Below are 18739 nucleotides of genomic sequence, written 5' to 3'. Positions count from 1 at the left end.
TTCCGAATCTAGAGGAAAGGACTTCCCCAGACTGCCGGACGAATCCATTCACCACATCGTTGTCCAAGGAAAGGGGCAGCCAATAAACACGTAGGGTTACTATCTTCCTGAGGAACGATGACACAACAAAGGACGCTTCACATTTCTCCAGCCTTCTTAATTCAAGCTCTGCCGCATTCTCTGCAAAACTGGTAGATGAGAACAGGATGTACCAGTCCCTAGAACCTCTCAGTTGACCAATCCCTTCGAAAGCCTCAACTGGAAAACCTTCCTCCTCAATCAGGTAATTGTACAGACATAAAGGGACGTCTCCACGGGGTAACTGTTTAAAGGTAATCCTCACTGTACGACGCAAACGACCAGGATCCATCCTTGATGCTTAACAGACCCTAAACGACGCATAACGCGGGGCGCCTCTCTACCCTTCTGACAAAGACACTTACAAATCTTAGCCAAAAGGCCGAGAAGCGATACTGATCAGTTTCCCGAGATGCAACACCACCCAATACCTCCCGTGTACCACGCGGGTGCACTGGTGTCTGCACTCCTTATGTGCGTATCACATGCGTATGTATGCAGCCGAGAAGCGATACTGATCACTGTATTACAGGGCGGAAGGGGGAATTATGGGAAATTTTTTCCCAAACATTTCAGCGTGGCGCCATGGTCTACTGGTCCATTTCTAGGATTTTCTAATATTCACAAAGTACCAGCCGCCCCGACGTACTGCGCCTGGCCTCAACAATGCTATGACGTCCGCCAGTCCTCTGCCGGCCGAGCTAGGTGTAGCGCGTCTATGTGACGTCACAGTACGCAGAAGGCGGCTCGACGGCGGACTGACGGCGACAGCGTTCATTGTTAACCTGGCTCGTCTCTGTGTCGTCACAGTATACATGAAATTATTGACAGCCGCGCCGCTCCGGCTGACTGGCGGCCTCAGCGTTAATTGTTCACGTCTGCTTTCCAGTCGAATTCAGTGTGACGCGTGTGCACATGCAGCGCAGCGCGCAGCAACCCGGCATACAGTCCAAAAGTCATACCCGCTGGGCTGACAGCTCAGCAAGCGGAATTAATGTTTAATAAAGAAGAAAAGCAGACTATAATAATACTGCCTTATTTCTGTAACCAACCAGCATATGCACAAAAAATGATGGCAACACATATATATATATGATACACAGCCTGCATAATACAATAACAATAACCAAGCATACATCTTACAACATATGCACAATTACCTGACAGTACGATAAAAGTGAGGACTAAAAAGTGCAGAAATTTGCTTTCGAACTTTAAGTCTGATTTTCGTTTGTGTTAGGAGTTGTGGGCCAGTCCCGGAAGTACTGCAATACCGGGTTAACCCGTGGCGAGAATGGAGCAAGCTCCAAATCTCTCACCCAGTTCCAAAAATCAGTTTAATATCGATGCCCTCCGATGGAAGGCGTATCAGATATTAAGCTGATAAGAACAGATACTTTTTTTTTTCTTTGAAAAGACGTTTATTCAACAAGGATATACATACATTTAATTCATTCTGCGACTTCTCTATTTACAGGAATGGAGCATGCATTATGTACAATGATGAAGGATAAAAGCAGGATGAAGAGTTGCAAGCGACCAGCGCCAGCAACAGGTAAGTAAAAGATTTGACGGTGAGTATATACAATTATTTATACTAATATTAACATGAATTACACTAAATAACAGGCGTACATAGACAATTATTTATTAACAGCATTTGGTAATCAATATCTTGAGAACCTGCAGATAACAAACAGGTAAGTAGTTTATGGTACAAAAGTAATCAACATGCAATTAAAGCAGAAATTCCAATTCATTATTTTCGTTAACGAAACATAAACGTAGGTCACAGGACCACTGATCAAGAAACTGAAGGACAGGTAAACGATGAAACTCAACACGAATACGAGAGCGAACTGAGGACTCAAAGAGAGAAATAACGCGGGATCGAGTGAAAGAGAGGTGATGGTGCTTTCGCTCATTCCTACACTTCCACACGATCCACTTCAACTGAGAAATAAGGAACAGAAAGAAATCATTATAAAATCTGTTGTCACAAGGTGTGAAAACAGAGAACACAACAGTCTGAAGCGAGAAACGGACAGAAATTAAAGTCCAACGTTCAATTAAATCAGAGAGATAATGCCATAAGGGACGAACAAAGGTGCAAGAAAAGAATAGGTGCTCAATGGTTTCCCAATGAGCACCACAAAATAAGCATAAATAGCGACGGGGTTCTCTGCAAATCTTATTTAAAAAGCACTCTGTATAAAGGATTCTGTTAAGAAGCCTAAACAAAAAGTTTTTGACATTGTTTTCTAAAATATTCACATTTATATTCTTAAACACACAAACAAAATCAATATTAGGGAACAGCTTAACGACAGGGGGTTGAACACACACAGGGGAAACAAAGACAGTATAGGCTTTTTTTGATAAAAACGATAATAAATCGGCGTCGGGGGATAACCGAACAAACTCAGAGAATGCCGCGAGGGCATTCTCATAAAACAAAGGAACAGAAGTAGAATGGCGAATTAAATTACTAGCAAAAGAAGGACAAAGACAGCGTAACTGAAGGCCCACCCCAAAAATTGCGAAATAGCACCACATAGGGCACTCTTCCGACTGAAACAAACAAACTAAACGTTTTAAATGCATAAGGTAAAACGCTTTTAACTTAGAAGGGATGTGGACTAAACCAAAACCCCCAGAAGAGACTTGATTAAATAAGACCTCCCTCTTTAGGCACTCGTGAGTGCCACCCCAAAAGAACTGAAAAACTGAATGATTAAGCAACTTAAGATACTGCTGGGAGAGGGGCAAAACAGAACCAACATACCACAGTTTAGATAATGCTATTACATTAATTAAAACAGATCGGCCTTTAAACGACAGGTGCCTATTTTTCCATAGATTAAAAACATCATATATTTTATTTATAATCGGCCGCCAGTTGCTTTCTTGAATAATACTCGTACTAGCCGAGCCTAAGTGACAGCCAAGGATTTTTTTGACATTATTAAACATTGTCACAGAATATAGTGTAGGCTCGACCGACTGTGACCATCGGCCGAGCCATAACCCATACGTTTTGATCAAGTTAATTTTTGAGCCAGAACCAAAACTAAAAAGCTTGCATAAGTTAATTACATGAATGACTGAAGGCCTTGATGTAAGGGTGCAGGAAATATTATCTGCATACGCGGATAATTTAACAACTTTTTGGGTACCTGGAGGTTTAACTCCTTCAATTTCAGGCTTTGCACGGATCTTATTAAGGAGGGGTTCCAAACAGAGCACGTAAAGCAAGGGACTTAATGCACATCCCTGGTGGACGCCCCTAGACAGCGCAAACTGATCCGAAATAAAACCGTTTACTAAAACCGAGGCTTTTGACTCCGAATACAGGAGCTTGATCCACCGCCGAAAAGAGGGGCCGAAATTATAAACTTCTAATAGCCGAAAGAGATACTCATGAGAGACGCGATCGAAGGTCTTCTCATTATCAATACATAAGAATAGAGCAGGTATATCTTTAGAATCTACGTAATCAATAATGTTCCTAAGCAGATGGCAGTTATGTAAAATAGATCTGCCCGGAACAGAACAAGTCTTATCCGGGTGAACTAAAACAGACATTACAGAATTTAAACGATTGCATAGGACTTTAGAAATAATTTTATAATCTAAATTAAGTAAGGATATCGGACGCCAGTATTTTAGATTGTCTGCCTGGCTGGCGTCCTTACAAATAAGAGAAATGTAGCATAACGACTGAGATTCACATAATTTAAATTCATCATAACAACGATTGAGGTAAGTAACTAAATCTGAACCAATGACATCAAGGAATAAAGAATAAAACTCTTGGGGCAAACCGTCCGATCCAGGGGAAGAAAAGTCCTTCATCCCCGCCAGCGCAGCCCGCACCTCCTCAAGGGTAATATGACCATCAAGTGATTCGGACCCCGCCGGAGACAACGAAGGCAAATCTGAGAAGAAATAATCGAGGTAAGTATCTACAACTGGCTCTGTCGAAAATAAGGAAGAATAAAATGACCGGACGGCGGAAATAAATTCCAACTGATCAGAAACAACAGAACCATCAACGGTAAGAAAATCAAAGACTTTACGTTGAGCTCTAGCCTTCTCCTTATTAAAAAAGAAACGGGAGGGCTTATCGTCATAATTAAAGTTAACGGCTTTTGATCTGATTTTGACGCCAAAGTTGAAAGAAGCAACTAAATCATTTAATTCTTTTTTCAGATCCAAAAGAGAGGGGGAGCTAGGGTCAGAGGCCAGAAGTTCCGAAATTTGTTTGCGGAGAAGGCAAATGGTAGAGTTTTTCACTTTTGATAACCTACGACTGTGGGAAATAATAAGCAACTTAACTTCATGTTTAAATTCCTCCCATCTACCAAACAAAAATCTAAGCACAAAGACCTGAGGGCCCCGGAACCGCCTAAGCCGCGGCCCGGGTTACCCCCATCCTTATCAATAGAAATATCAAGAATACAGTTGAAGTCACCCGCTAAGACAATGGGGCCGGCTTGAAACGCAAAAGGGAACCAAAGAACGAAAGAAATCTGGCCTATCAATCTCCCTAGTGGGAGCATAGACCGAAATTAAACGTAACTTAAAATTATTAACAGAACAGTCAACGCAAAGTAAAGGACCGGACAAGTCCCTATGGATCTTGCCCAACTCAACTGTTAAGCGGGGGTGGAACAGGATTCCGACCCCACAACTAAAATTAGAACCAAAAGAAAAACAACATTGCCCTCCCCAGGAGGACTCCCATTGCTTTTGAACTCCAGTAGAGTCCAGGTGAGTCTCCTGGAGAAAGACAATGTCAAAATTCAAAGTGCTACAAAAAGTAGCTAACGTAGGGAACTTAGGATAAGTAAGCAAGCCATTACAATTAATACTATGAAAAGATAAACTGGCCATTTCTCAATCAGCTGAAATTAAACTTTTTTATGTTTTTCAGGGGTTCCTGAGTCTCTTTTATTACGGCGCTTTCTTACCACGGTGAAGTCCATCTCGTCACCACTATAAGCGGAGGGATAGCCTTCCTGCGCCAAATTTACAAGATTGAAATCCGGTGACGAAAGACCGGATGATGCAGGAAAACAAACAGACATGACCTCACAGTCTGTCAGGACACCAACTACCGTGGATGGGGGGTAACTGTTTGAAGGTTATCCTCACAGTGCGGCGCAAACGACCAGGATCCATCCTTGAAGCTTAGTAGAACCCTAGACGACGCACAATGCCCGTCGCGGGGCGCCTCTCTACCCTTCCGACAAAGATACTTACAGATCTTAGCCAAAAGGCCGAGAAGCGATACTGATCAGTGTCCCGAAATCCAACACCACCCAATACCTCCCGTGTACCACGTGGGTGCACTGGTGTCTGCACTCCTTATGTGCGTATCACATGCGTATGTATGCAGCCCAGAAGCCATACTCATCACTGCATCACAGGGCGGAAGGGGGAGTTATGGGAAATTTTTCCCCAAAAATTTCAGCGTGGCTGGCCCATTTCTAGGAGTTCTAATATACCTGTCACATGCGTATGTATGCATGCAGCGCCCGACCGCCCGCCCGCCCGCACTCGCATGCCTACATACAGACACCCCGTGCCCGTATACATCTCTTGCACAAATCTGCACCGCCTATATGCCTACACACACGCCCTACCTACATGTCGCCCCGTCACAAATTACCAGCCGCCCCGACGTACTGCGCCTGGCCTCAACAATGCTATGACGTCCGCCAGTCCTCTGCCGGCCGTGTCAGGTGTAGCGCGTCTCTGTGACGTCACAGTACCCATAAGCCGGCTCGACGCCGGGCGGACTGACGGCGACAGCGTTCATTGTTAGCCTGGCGCGTCTCTGTGACGTCACAGTATACATGAAATGATTGACAGCCGCTCCGGCTGACTGGCGGCCTCAGCGTTCATTGTGCACGTCTGCTTTCCAGCCCAATTCAGTTGTGACGCGTGTACACATGCAGCGCAGCGCGCAGCAACCCGGCATACAGTCCAAAAGTCATACCCGCTGGGCTGACAGCTGAGCAAGCGGAACAAATGTTTAATAAAGAAGAAAAGTAGACTATAATAAATACTGCTTTATTACTGTAACGAGCATATGCACACAAATGATGGCAACACATATAAACTAGTGCTCAAAAGAAAGTATACAGCTGTTTGATCAGACATCAAATAAAAACGGAAAAAAATATATTTGAAATTCTTTTTAATTCCATAAGAATATTCCATTTCACCTGAAACGTCCATACATACAGTTTATTAAATGGTGAAGGTTTGGTTTGATGGTCAGTCAAAGAAATGTGGTGTCAACAGAACATTTACACATTTGCAAAATTCAAATGAAGTATTTTTTCTTCTGGAAATGTCATTCAAATCATGCTCAGTAGCGAGTGTGGCCTCCATTGGCATTGATGCAGGCCACAACACGTCGCCGCATTGATGACGTCAGGCGTCGAATGACGTTAGGTGTGATTCGTTGCCATTCCTGTTGGAGACACTCTTCCAGCTGTTGAACGGTCACAGGTGGCACTGGCAATCTTCTGACTTGTCTGCCCAGGTGGTCCCATAAGTGTTCAATTGGATTGAGGTCGGGTGAACATGCCGGCCATAGTAAGAGATCGATGTTGGCGTTCTGTAAAAAGTTGTTCGTCAATCTTGCAGTATGAGGTCTTGCATTGTCATGCTGGTACAAAATTCCTCTTTGCTGTTGGTGGATGAATGGCACTACAACCGGTCGTAAAACTTCATCCGTGTATCTGCGAGCATTGAGGTTCCCATGAATCACCACCAGCCTCGTCTTCAGATCGCCGCAGATGCCTCCCCACACCATCACACTACCACCTCCAAACGCTCGAACTTGCTGAACGCAATTTGGCACCAAACGTTCTCCTACACGCGTGTATATCCTAGCCCGACCGTCATTTTTGTACACGCAAAACCTGCTCTCGTTGATTTTGAGGCGTCAGATAAACTCCACAATACGGCCGACGTGCCCTAATACCGTGTTGACGTAGTCGACGGTAGACTGTGTGTCGACTAATCGGGTGCCCTAGTGCCGTCGCCGCCGTTGAAGTTGCCGTTATGTTCCGATTGCGGAGGTGAATGGTCCGGATGTGTCGATCTTCAGCGGGGGTGGTGACGCGTGGTCGACCGCTCCTAGGCCTGTCGGATGTAACGCCTGTCTGCCGGAGTCGCTGCATAAGTCTGACGATAGTTGCTCTTGTGCAACCAAAGGTTCTGGCAATGGCGGCGTTGGTCGCTCCTTGCTGGGCCATGCCGACAGCTCTCTCTCGCTCAACTTGGCTCAAACGTGGCATACCTCTGGTGTTTTTCTGAGGACTGTGTTCCTAACGTTTCCCGTCGACTCATTTATACCGCCAAAATGCACGTTCATGTCGTGTTACACGTGGAAGGGCCATTTTTCGATTTTATGCTAAGTTTAGGCAAATCTTGCTTTGTTGGGCCAGTTTGTTCCCTGGATGGATCGGCGTTTACACGGGTAATAAGGCTCATCATGGATAATTTCTCAATTTTTTACTTTGCGCGATTTTTATGTATTTGTTTTGGCGTATACTTTCTTTTGAGCACTAGTATATATGATACACAGCCTGCATAATACAATAACAATAACCAAGCATACATCTTACAACATATGTACAATTACCTGACCTGACAGTACGATAAAAGTGAGGACTAAGTGCAGAAATTGGCTTTCGAATTTTAAGTCTGATTTTCATTTGTGTTAGGAGTTGTGGGCCAGTCCCGGAAGTACTGCAATACCGGGTTATCCCGTGGCGAGAATGGAGCAAGCTCCAAATCTCTCACCCCCGTGGGGTTTCCGGGGTGATAAGAATAGGACCTCAGCCCTCTAGGCAAGCTTGTCGTAAAAGTCGACTAACCTAGAGCTCTCCTGTGTGAGCCCTGTGAATATAATAGGCTCACATCTTCCCGGTTGTGTGAGAGGCAACCGGGGAGCGACTTGTTTGCCGTGGGTTGCAACCCGTAATCTACGAGGACGGGATCCTGGTGGCTGAGGGTGTGTTGGTCTTGCGAGATCCTCACGCCCAACACTCCGCTTTGGCCCTTACTTGGAGAGAGACGGGAGGTCGGATGGGCCCGGTTCAATCAATTGGCTGGTCATGTCTTGCCTCTTCGTAGTCCCAAACTTGTTATCAACATCTCCAAAGAGCGAATTGCCACATTGACTAAAATCTGGTTTGCGGGACTATAGTTTGGGGCGGTGGCTCATGGGTCAATTGGATAGTGGGTATCTGATGTGTGACCTTTTTTCCACGGGTGAATAAGGGAGGAGTTCGTTAAGGAAATTTGGTTAACTCATCTAGGCGGCTATCTGAGTATACCTTTCGTGGAATCCTCGGTGTGTATCCTGCTGGATATCCGCAGGCTCTGACACCGCCCTTGTTGGCACTCCGTGGTGGGTGGGGGACACGTAGGGTGAAATTAACACAAACACAGTATGTCTTTATCACAACCTTCCCCAGTAGTGTGTAAAAAAAGGAAAAATGAGTTATCGCTAGATTTAGAGGGAGCAAATAATCATTTTCCAGCCTTTCTAGTAATAACAAGTAAAAATGAAAATAAAGCTGCAAATAAAATAAACCCATTGTTATTAAAAAAAACTCTAGAAAGTTATGCAGGAAATTTAAAACAGGTAAAAAAGATGAAGTCTGGTAACATTTTGTTAGAAGTATTTAGAAAACAACAATATCTTAATTTAATGAAAATTCATAATATTGGAGAACATAATGTTTCGGTCACTCCACATAACACCTTAAACTGCTCTCAGGGCATTATTCGGGATAGGGATCAGGACCTAAACCAAATGACAGAACAAGAAATAACAGATGAACTTAAAACCCAGGGCGTAACCAGTGTTAAACGGTTCGCCATTAAACGAGATGGAAATCTCATTAATACAAATACCTATCTATTAACATTTGATAGACCTTCACTGCCAACATCTATCTTTGTTGGCCCTTACAGTGTACGGGTTGATTTATTCATACCCAACCCGACCCGGTGTTTCTCCTGCCAGAGGTTTGGCCATGGCAGGGGTCTGTGCCGGAACAAACTCGTCTGCTTTAGATGTGCAGAAGAAGGCCATGAGGGCTTTGACTGTAATAATAAAATTAAATGTTTCAATTGTGGCGAGGCCCATATGGCCTCCTCTAAGGACTGTTCTCTCTTTATAAAAGAGAAACAGATTGTTCAGTGTAAAATTAAAAACAATATATCGTACCAAGAAGCACGACGACTGATCGCTCTTCCGGATAATGTTCTGAAAACTTCCTTCGCCAATGTGCTCAAGAAAGTGTCAACATCTGTTAGCACACAAACAACTTTAACTTGGCCCATTGGTGACGATAAACCTAAAACAATAACTGTGCCAGCAATAGCTAAACCTGTTGATAAAACTACGTCTTCGTCTTGCTCTACGCAGACAGTTCAATCTAATACAGTAAAACAGAATAATAATACCTCTAATCCTGCTGACAAAAATATACCTAAATCAACTCAAAAAGGATCTAATCAGCATAGCCGTAAACCTAGTGGCCCTTCAGACCGTCCGTCTAAGGCGACTAGGGATCTGATCCAAACTTTTAATAGGTTTGGGTTGCTGGAGGACACTGGTCCTTCGGTGTTGGATGCGTGCGTGATGGATACATCACCCGCACCGGGGAGATCGAACAGCACATCTCCCAAGGAAAGTCGTTCTCGGTCCAAACAAAAAAGTAAATCCCCTATACGTCTCCCTCCATAATGTCTATAAATGACAAAATTATACAGTGGAATTGTCGAGGTCTTAAAGTAAATTTTATTGAAGTAACACAGCTAGTCCAATCTCTAAATCCAATTGCCCTTTGTCTTCAGGAGACTCACCTGAAGATATCTGACAAAGATAAAATATCTCTGAAAAATTATTCTTTATACAGTACCTATTCTAATGATGAAGAGAGAGCTTGTGGTGGCTCCTCTATCTTTATCAATAATAATATTATTCATAGCCCGGTTGCTCTTGATACGGAGCTCCAGGCTGTTGCCGTACGTGTTTCTTTGTCTAAAACCATTACATTATGTTCTGTTTATATTCCTCCTCGTTCCTCCATGACAGCTTCCCAACTGCATAATTTAACAGAACAGTTACCTAAACCGTTTATAATAATGGGTGATTTTAATGCCCATAACACCCTATGGGGCAGTGATAACATAAATGATAAGGGCAGACAACTCGAAAACTTTTTATCTTCTGATGGACTGTGTTATTTCAATGATGGTTCTAATACCTATTTACATCCTGGTAATGGTTCATATTCTGCTATTGATCTCACTATCACGGATCCATCACTTCTCCTGGATTTTTCTTGGAAGGTGTATGATGATCTTTGTGGTAGTGACCATTTTCCTATTGTCCTAGAGCATCTCACGTCTAATTCCTTAGAACGTATAGCTAGGTGGAAGTTCGATAAGGGAGAATGGATGGCATTTGAGATGTTCTGTGAGGCTGACATCACTCCAGAGAATCTCAATACTGCAGAAGATCCTCTTTTAAAATTTAATGAACTTATATTAACAGCAGCTGATAGAACCATACGTAAGACCTCGACAAATCCAAAATCCAAAAGTAAACCCTGGTACGACGATGACTGTCGCAAAGCCATAAAGGATCGCAAAAAGGCCGAGCGCAGATTTAATCATTGTCCTGATAATAATAATTTAAACCAGGTCCGTATATTCGGAGCTAAGGCTCGCCGATTAATTAAGTCTAAGAGACGTTCTTGTTGACGGAACTTTCTTTCAGGCATTACGTCAAAAACACCCATGCGTAAGGTCTGGAACATGGTTCAGAAGCTTAAGGGCAAAAACAACAAAGCCAAAATTCAGTATTTAAAAGATGGCGATACCCTATTAACATCGCCATCTGAAATAGCGAATAAACTAGCTGAAACAATATCTCAGAAATCTTCTTCTGAGAATTACACTTCTGAGTTTCGACGTATTAAAAAACATAAGGAGAAAATTAAATTGCCTTTTTCTTCTAAACATTTAGAAGATTATAATCGACGTTTTTCAATTGAGGAACTTAAAACTTCTCTTAAAAAGGCACACGATACTGCGTGTGGCCCTGATAATATATATTATAAGCTTCTGAATCATTTACCATCTGAGCCACTTGAGACTCTCTTGGATTTACTTAATGACATTTGGCAAACTGGTAATTTTCCGCCGACGTTGAGGGAGGCGTGTATTATCCCGGTCCCTAAACCGGGTAAGGATCATACTGATCCAAATAATTACCGTCCCATAGCTCTTACCAGCTGCGTCTGTAAGACTATGGAACGGATGATAAATGATAGGCTTGTTTGGTTTCTTGAAACCAACAAGTTACTATCTAATATACAATGTGGTTTTCGTCAAGGTCGATCTACTTTAGATCACCTTGTCCGTTTCGAAACTTTTATTCGTGACGGTTTTATTAATAATGAACATGTGGTGTCGATGTTTTTTGACCTTGAAAAGGCCTACGACACCACATGGAAATATGGTATTTTAAAGGACCTTTCTGATATGGGTCTTAAAGGCCGCTTACCATCATTTATATCCGAATTTCTATCTGATCGTCGGTTTAAGGTACGGGCGGGGTCCACTCTTTCTGATTCGCATGAGCAGGAGATGGGTGTTCCCCAGGGCAGTATTCTTTCGCCAACACTGTTCAGCATAAAAATTAATAGCTTAGCTAAAACGTTGACATCTGGCACTGAGGGTTCTTTATACGTAGATGATTTCCTTATATGCTACCGGGCTAAAAATATGAATAACATCGAGCGGCAACTGCAGCTTTGTCTCAACAAGATTGAGAAATGGGCAGTTGCCAACGGTTTTAGATTTTTCACATCTAAAACCGTCGGTATGCATTTCTGTAATAAACGGAATCTTCATCTAGACCCTGAGCTTAAATTTTGTGGAGAACCAGTGAAGATTGTTGGGGAAAATAAATTTTTAGGGGTTATATTTGATAAAAAATTATCCTTTCTACCTCATATAAAAATGCTTAAAGCTAAATGCACAAAGGCTCTCCATATAATAAAGGTCGTGTCTAGTACCGATTGGGGTGCTGACCGATCAGTTTTACTTAATTTATATCGTTCTCTTGTGAGGTCTAAATTGGACTTTGGGTCCATCATTTATGGTTCTGCAAGGAAATCCTATCTTAAAATGTTGGATCCTGTCCACCAAGGTTTGAGGCTCAGCCTTGGTGCATTTAGAACCTCACCAGTAGAAAGTTTATACGTCGAAGCTAATGAGCCTTCTTTACATCTCAGGCGTATAAAACTATGCCTTCAATATACTACAAAGCTTAAAGCACACCCAACAAACCCTGCCTATGACTGTGTTTTCAATCCGTTATATGTAGACAAATATAACAAATGTCCGAATTAGATTCCTTCGTTCAGTCTTCGTGTTCGGGACCACGTTGTGGGAGCTGGCATCGAGCTTGAGAATATAGCTCCGGTTTCTTTTCCGGAGTCTCCTCCCTGGCTTCTCCCACAACCTAAATTGATATTTGATCTACGTAAACATAACAAAAGAAATACGAATCCTCTAATAATTCAGCAAAGTTTTTCTGAGATAAAGGCTAATTATCCAGATTAGAAATTTATATATACTGACGGGTCGAAGGATGGGGAGAAGGTTCCGGCTGTGGCTGTCTTGGAACAGCGGGTCACTTCTCTTCGTCTTCCATCCTCATCTTCAATCTTTTCTGCAGAGGCCAGAGCTATACTTCTGGCTTTGTCATATGTTTCTGCTGGGCATGCCCAGAGGGCTGTGATCTGCACGGACTCGCTCTCTTGCCTTTTGGCAATTCAGAATAATAAATTTAAAAATCCTTCCATCCTTGAGATATTAGCCGTACATAAAAATCTAATTAAAAGAGGTAAAGATATTGTATTCTGTTGGATACCAAGTCACATTGGTATCCATGGAAACACAGTCGTGGACAGGGAGGCGAAAGCTGCCCTTAATAAACCCATATCGAAGATGAAAATTTGTTACACTGATTTTAGATCTGATATTCTTAAATATATTCGTCGCCTTTGGCAGGGTGAATGGGATTTGCAGATCCACAACAAACTGCATGCTATTCATCCGGTCATTGGCAATAATTCTTATATTCTTAATAGGTCTCGTAGGGACCAAATAGTTCTAACAAGGTGCCGTATTGGGCATTCTCGTCTAACACACAATTTTATCCTAGATGGGAGCAGTGCTACTGAGTGTGTTGGTTGTAATGCCCAGTACGGCATGAAACATATTCTCGTTGACTGTGTGGACTTTGCTCATATTAGGCAAAGATTCTACACAGCTCTATATTTGATTTATTTGACAGTGTCGCTGGCGATACTGTCATAAATTACTTAAAACATATTGGATTATATCATAAGATATAATTTTATTTTTATTTCACATAGATATTTCTAGTTCATATATACAAATTAAAATTTCAAAAGCTTTGTGGTTTTCAAGTTTTTAAAGAGCTTTGATTGTTTTACCTAGTTTTAAACATGTCTGTCATTTTTCATTTGTTTTGTATGTTCATACTTCAGTCTTGAAAACCATATACTGATTCCTGGTTTTAAACATGTTCTCGCCACGATATGGCTGAAATATTGCCGATGTGACGTAAAGCCATAATCATTCATTTATTCCAAATCTCTCACCCAGTTCCAAAAATCAGTTTAATATCGATTCCCTCCGATGGAAGGCGTATCAGATATTAAGCTGATAAGAACAGATACTTTTTTTTCTTTTCATAAAACTTTATTCAATAAGTAGATATACAATAATAAATACGAGTAAAATTCTCAGACGCGGTAAACTTCAAAAAAACTTGTAGAAAAAACGAATTAAATTCCCATTAAAAATGATGTTAAGCTGGAAACGGGAAAGAATAAAACGAAATAAAGTCAGCAAACGTTCTGAGGATAACAAATTTTAAACGATGTAAATTTGGGGTAGGGTCAAAATGAATGAACTAACCATCTCAGGGCAACGGTCCCCCATCGTAAATGGCGGAAAAATCAAACCTGGGCAGATATACCGCGGCAGTTTTACAGTAGAAATGTTGACTTATAGTTCCACAGAAACACACCAAAGCCTCTATCTCTCCCCCTATGCAGCGAGAGTAGCACAATTTGGTGTGGGGACCAAATTTGATACGAGGTTTTCGACTTCCTTCCATAAATAACTTTTCCTTGTACTCATTCATCTCCTCCTTGGAGATACGAACTGGCCTACAGTCTCTATTCGTCGTTCCGGGGTATGGTGGAATTGTAGGAAGGTGGAGTTCACGTTTTAGCCTCTTCACGCCAGTTCCGTCGCATTCATCTGGTGCCGATACCGGGGCATTCCTGGAGGCTGGTGATGCCCGAGGCTCACTATTCAACCGGGGTTCATTAGTCGAGACATGATCGGCAGGTGATTCCACAATCATCTTTTCAGGGACACATTCTGGATCGCTAGACTCGGAATCTGACAAGTTTACAGACGAATGGGGAAAGGGATTGGAAAAAGGCTTCGCAATGGAGGCGTAGGACCGGACAGAACATGGAGAATCAGGCAAGTGGACAGCACGACAGGAGGAACAGAGCACAGAAGGGCATTCCCGGCGGACATGTCCGAGGGCGTTGCAGCGGAGACATTTGGGTGGGCGACCAGAGACGGCACAAAGGACGGTAGCCAAGGATGGAAGATTCATAAGGCAATTTGCACAGATCTTCACAGTTAACACGGAGAGAGATGCTCCGAATATCAGTTTGAATTGAAGTGCCCGGGATAACATCTGGGGCTACAGACAGTACTTTGCCATAAGCAAAGTAGGACAGCCAGTGGAGACGAATGGATACATCCCGCTTGTCAAAGCGTGTAATGGTCACTTGACACTGGTCACAAGAGAGTTTATGCACAGACAGCAGACGCTGAACAGTGGAGGCATTAGGTAGGGTGAGGAACCATTCTCTGGGAGAGCGCAGCTGCCAAGGGCATGAACCGAAGGAAATCCACGGGACGACAAGTTGTCAAGCACAGTTTTCAATGGTTTCCCAATGAGCACCACAAAATAAGCATAAATAACGACGGGGTTCTCTACAAATTTTGTTTAAGAAGCACCCTGTATACAACATTCTATTTACAAGCCTAAACAAAAAGTTCTTTACGTTGTTTTCTAAAATATTTACATTTACATTCTTGAACACAGAGACAAAATCAATATTGGTGAACAGTTTAACAACAGAGGGCTGAACACATACGGGGGAAACAAAGACAGCATAGGCTTTTTTAGATGAAAAAGATAACAGATCGGCATCAGGGGATAACAGAACAAACTCAGAGAATGCCGCGAGGGCATTCTGGTAAAACAAAGGAACAGAAGTAGAATGGGGAATTAAATTACTAGCAAAAGAAGGACAAAGGCAAAGTAACTGAAGGCCCACCCAATACATTGCGAAATAGCACCACATAGGGCACTCTTCCGACTGAAATAAACAAACTAAACGTTTTAAATGCATAAGGTGAAACGCTTTTAACTTAGAAGGGATATGAACCAAACCAAAACCCCCAGAAGAGACTGGATTAAATAAGACATCCCTCTTTAGTCACTCATGAGTGCCACCCCCAAAAAACTGAATGATTAAGCAACTTAAGATACTCTTGGGAGAGGGGCAAAATAGAACCGACATACCATAGTTTGGATAGCGCTAATACGTTAATTAAAACAGAACGGCCTTTAAAAGACAAATGCCTGTTCTTCCATAGATTAAAAACATCGTATATCTTATTTATAAGCGGACGCCAATTGCTTTCCTGAATAGTACTCGTACTAGCCGAGCCTAAGCGGCAACCCAGGATTTTCTTGACATCTTTGAACATTGTCACAGAGTATAGTGTAGGCTCGACCGACTGTGATCATCGACCGAGCCATAACCCATACATTTTAGTCAGGTTGATTTTGGAACCTGAACCCAAACCAAAAAGCTTACATAAGTTAATTACATGAATAACTGAAGGCCTTGATATAAGGGTGCAGGAAATATCGTCTGCAAACGCGGATAATTTAACAACTTTTTGGGTACCTGGAGGTTTAACTCCTTTAATTTCGGGCTTTGCGGAGGGGTTCCAAAGAGAGCACATAAAGCAAGGGACTTAAAGCACATCCCTGATGGACGCCGCTAGACAGCGCAAACTGATCCGAAATAAAACCGTTTACCAAAACCGAGGCTTTTGACTCCGAATACAGGAGCTTGATCCAGCGCCGAAACAAGGGGCCGAAATTATAAACTTCTAATAGCCGGAAGAGGTACTCATGAGAAACGCGACCGAAGGCCTTCTCATTATCGATACATAAGAATAAAGCAGGAATATCTTTAGAGTCTACATAATCAATAATGTTTCTAAGCAAATGGCAATAGTCTAAAATAGATCTGCCCGGAACAGAACAAGTCTCATCCGGGTGAACCAAAACAGACATTACAGTGTTTAACCGATTACATAGGACTTTGGAGATGATCTTATAGTCTAAATTTAGTAACGATATCGGACGCCAGTATTTTAGATTGTCGGCCTGGCTGGCGTCCTTACAAATAAGAGAGATGTAACATAACGACTGAGAGTCGCACAATTTAAATTCATCATAACAACGATTGAGGTAAGTAACTAAATCTGGACCAATTACATCAAGAAATAAAGAATAGGGGCCGAATTCATAAAGGTGTTTTAAAGTTTACACGCGTGTAAAAGCACTAATCATGCGATCATCGCCTATTTATTCTTAGTCGCCGATTCACAAGATGTGATTAAATGACACCCGATCAAAATTTAACCACACGCGTCTAAACAACAAAGGAATGTTTTATCGTCAGTGAGGGGTATGTTTAACTGCTCCGACTAGGTACTTTACAGAGGGAATCGCTCTAAGTTTAGTGCAGAACGGTGCTGACATGGATGCCCTAGCACTGTTAGAGTTTGCTCAGGACGAGGCAGGGGAAGAGGTACAGATGCGCTGTGATCATGGGCATGCCGTCAGGGTTTTTGAGAATAGAATAAATCCCTTAAGAGAAATACGATGATACAAAATTCATCAGACGTTAAAGGATCTCCATAGAATCGTTTCGTTGGCTGCTGAATTTATTACAAGATGACCTGCTGCCCGCAACCAGGAGGAATTATGCACTAACTCCTCTTGAACAGTTGACAGTTGCATTACGATTCTATGTGAGAGCATCGTTTCAGATGGATGTTGGGGACATGTGTGGAGTGTCACAAGCGTCGTGTTGCAGGGCTATTCATCGTGTCTCTGCCGCGATTTGTGCCAGGAAAAGGCAGTTTATTCATTTCCCCGACACACTGCAAGAAAGACGAGTAGTTGCATAGGGGTTTTATGAGATTACGCATTTCCCTGGTGTTATTGGCGCTATCGATGGCTCCCATGTAGCAATTGTAAATGCTGGTGGCAGGGATGCTTTACGGTTTATAAAAGGATATAAAAAGTTTATAAAAAGGATATTACAGCCTCAACTGTCAGCTTGTGTGTGACCATCAACTTATCTTCACGAACGTTGTTGCCAGATGGTATGGTTCAGCACATGACTCTCGGGTATTTGAGGAGTCGGAACTATTCCGTAAATTCCAGACAGGAGAATGCCAAGGTATTTTGCTTGGGGATCCAGCGTACACGTGTCGCCAATTCATGCTCACTCCTTTTCGCAATGCGATGACACCAGCAGAGATTCATTACAATACTGCTCAGAGAAGAACAAGGGGAGTGATTGAAAGAGCATTTGGGATTTGGAAGAAAAGATTTCCATGCATTTCCAAGGGAATGCATCTGAGGTGTTCAGCAAGTAAATGCAATGTCAGTTTATTTCACAAAACCACAATAAACGATTTGTCCGCAGAAACTGTTTGGAAATCATTGAAAAAAATATTATCCGTTTTTACTTAATATTTTCCTGAATGAGAGGAGTTGTTTCAAATTGTTTCAAAGTAGAATCCATTTTAATACGGTGGTTTAGTAGGGTGTGACGTAGAACATTTTCTGACGACACTAAAATAATAATGTTCCCTCACATAAGTCACTTTTATTTCAGCTTTATTTCATATACAGTACTTAGATCTCAATACGTGTACATTAATCGCCGCTTCAATTTCAGCTGGATCACAACATGGCTATTATAGTTGCAACTGCCTGCTTACATAACCTGGCAAGACGACGACATGATCCTCTGCCTGAGCCTGAGCCAGACCTGCCGAGACAAAACCTTGAGGAACCAATTCGACCACTGAACGCGGTTGAAGCGGACTTACGAGGCAACCTATTTCGACAGAAATTCGTTGTGCAACATTTCAATCAGTGAGCAAAACAAAGCAAACAGTTTCTGGACAATGTCTTATTTAATTCAAAGATAGAAATCATTTTACAAATCAATACGCTTGCGTCTAAGTTTTTCTTTGTAGTAATCAGATTTCGCTTCGTAGGCTTTTCGTTTGCATATTGCTGCCTCTTTTTGAAGTTCAATCAACGCCATCTTTGCTTCATGTTCCTCTTTTAGGTAAGTCAATGCTTCAGTCGTCTTCTGCAGTACCGGTC

The 18739-nt window shown here is 42.3% G+C and overlaps 1 protein-coding gene and 2 non-coding genes across 3 annotated transcripts; 1 reads left to right on the top strand and 2 right to left on the bottom strand.

Moving 5' to 3' along the window:
* Positions 1-1318: 1318 nt before the first annotated feature.
* LOC135481479 (U2 spliceosomal RNA) lies at positions 1319-1503 on the bottom strand. Its single transcript, XR_010446011.1, has one exon. It is a non-coding gene; the product is annotated as a U2 spliceosomal RNA (small nuclear RNA).
* Positions 1504-13736: 12233 nt separating this feature from the next.
* LOC135481481 (U2 spliceosomal RNA) lies at positions 13737-13921 on the bottom strand. Its single transcript, XR_010446013.1, has one exon. It is a non-coding gene; the product is annotated as a U2 spliceosomal RNA (small nuclear RNA).
* Positions 13922-14647: 726 nt separating this feature from the next.
* On the top strand, positions 14648-18506 carry LOC135481478 (putative nuclease HARBI1). The gene is made up of 5 exons (XM_064761291.1): positions 14648-14802; positions 17042-17141; positions 17524-17622; positions 17654-18004; positions 18303-18506. The coding sequence occupies exons 1-5, from the start codon at positions 14648-14650 to the stop codon at positions 18504-18506; spliced, it is 909 nt and encodes a 302-aa protein (XP_064617361.1).
* Positions 18507-18739: the final 233 nt, after the last annotated feature.

Source organism: Liolophura sinensis, unplaced genomic scaffold, assembly GCF_032854445.1.
Source record: "Liolophura sinensis isolate JHLJ2023 unplaced genomic scaffold, CUHK_Ljap_v2 scaffold_118, whole genome shotgun sequence".
Lineage (NCBI taxonomy): Eukaryota > Metazoa > Mollusca > Polyplacophora > Chitonida > Chitonidae > Liolophura > Liolophura sinensis.
The sequence above is the reverse complement of the archived record's forward strand: the minus strand, read 5'-3'. Positions and strand labels throughout refer to the sequence as shown.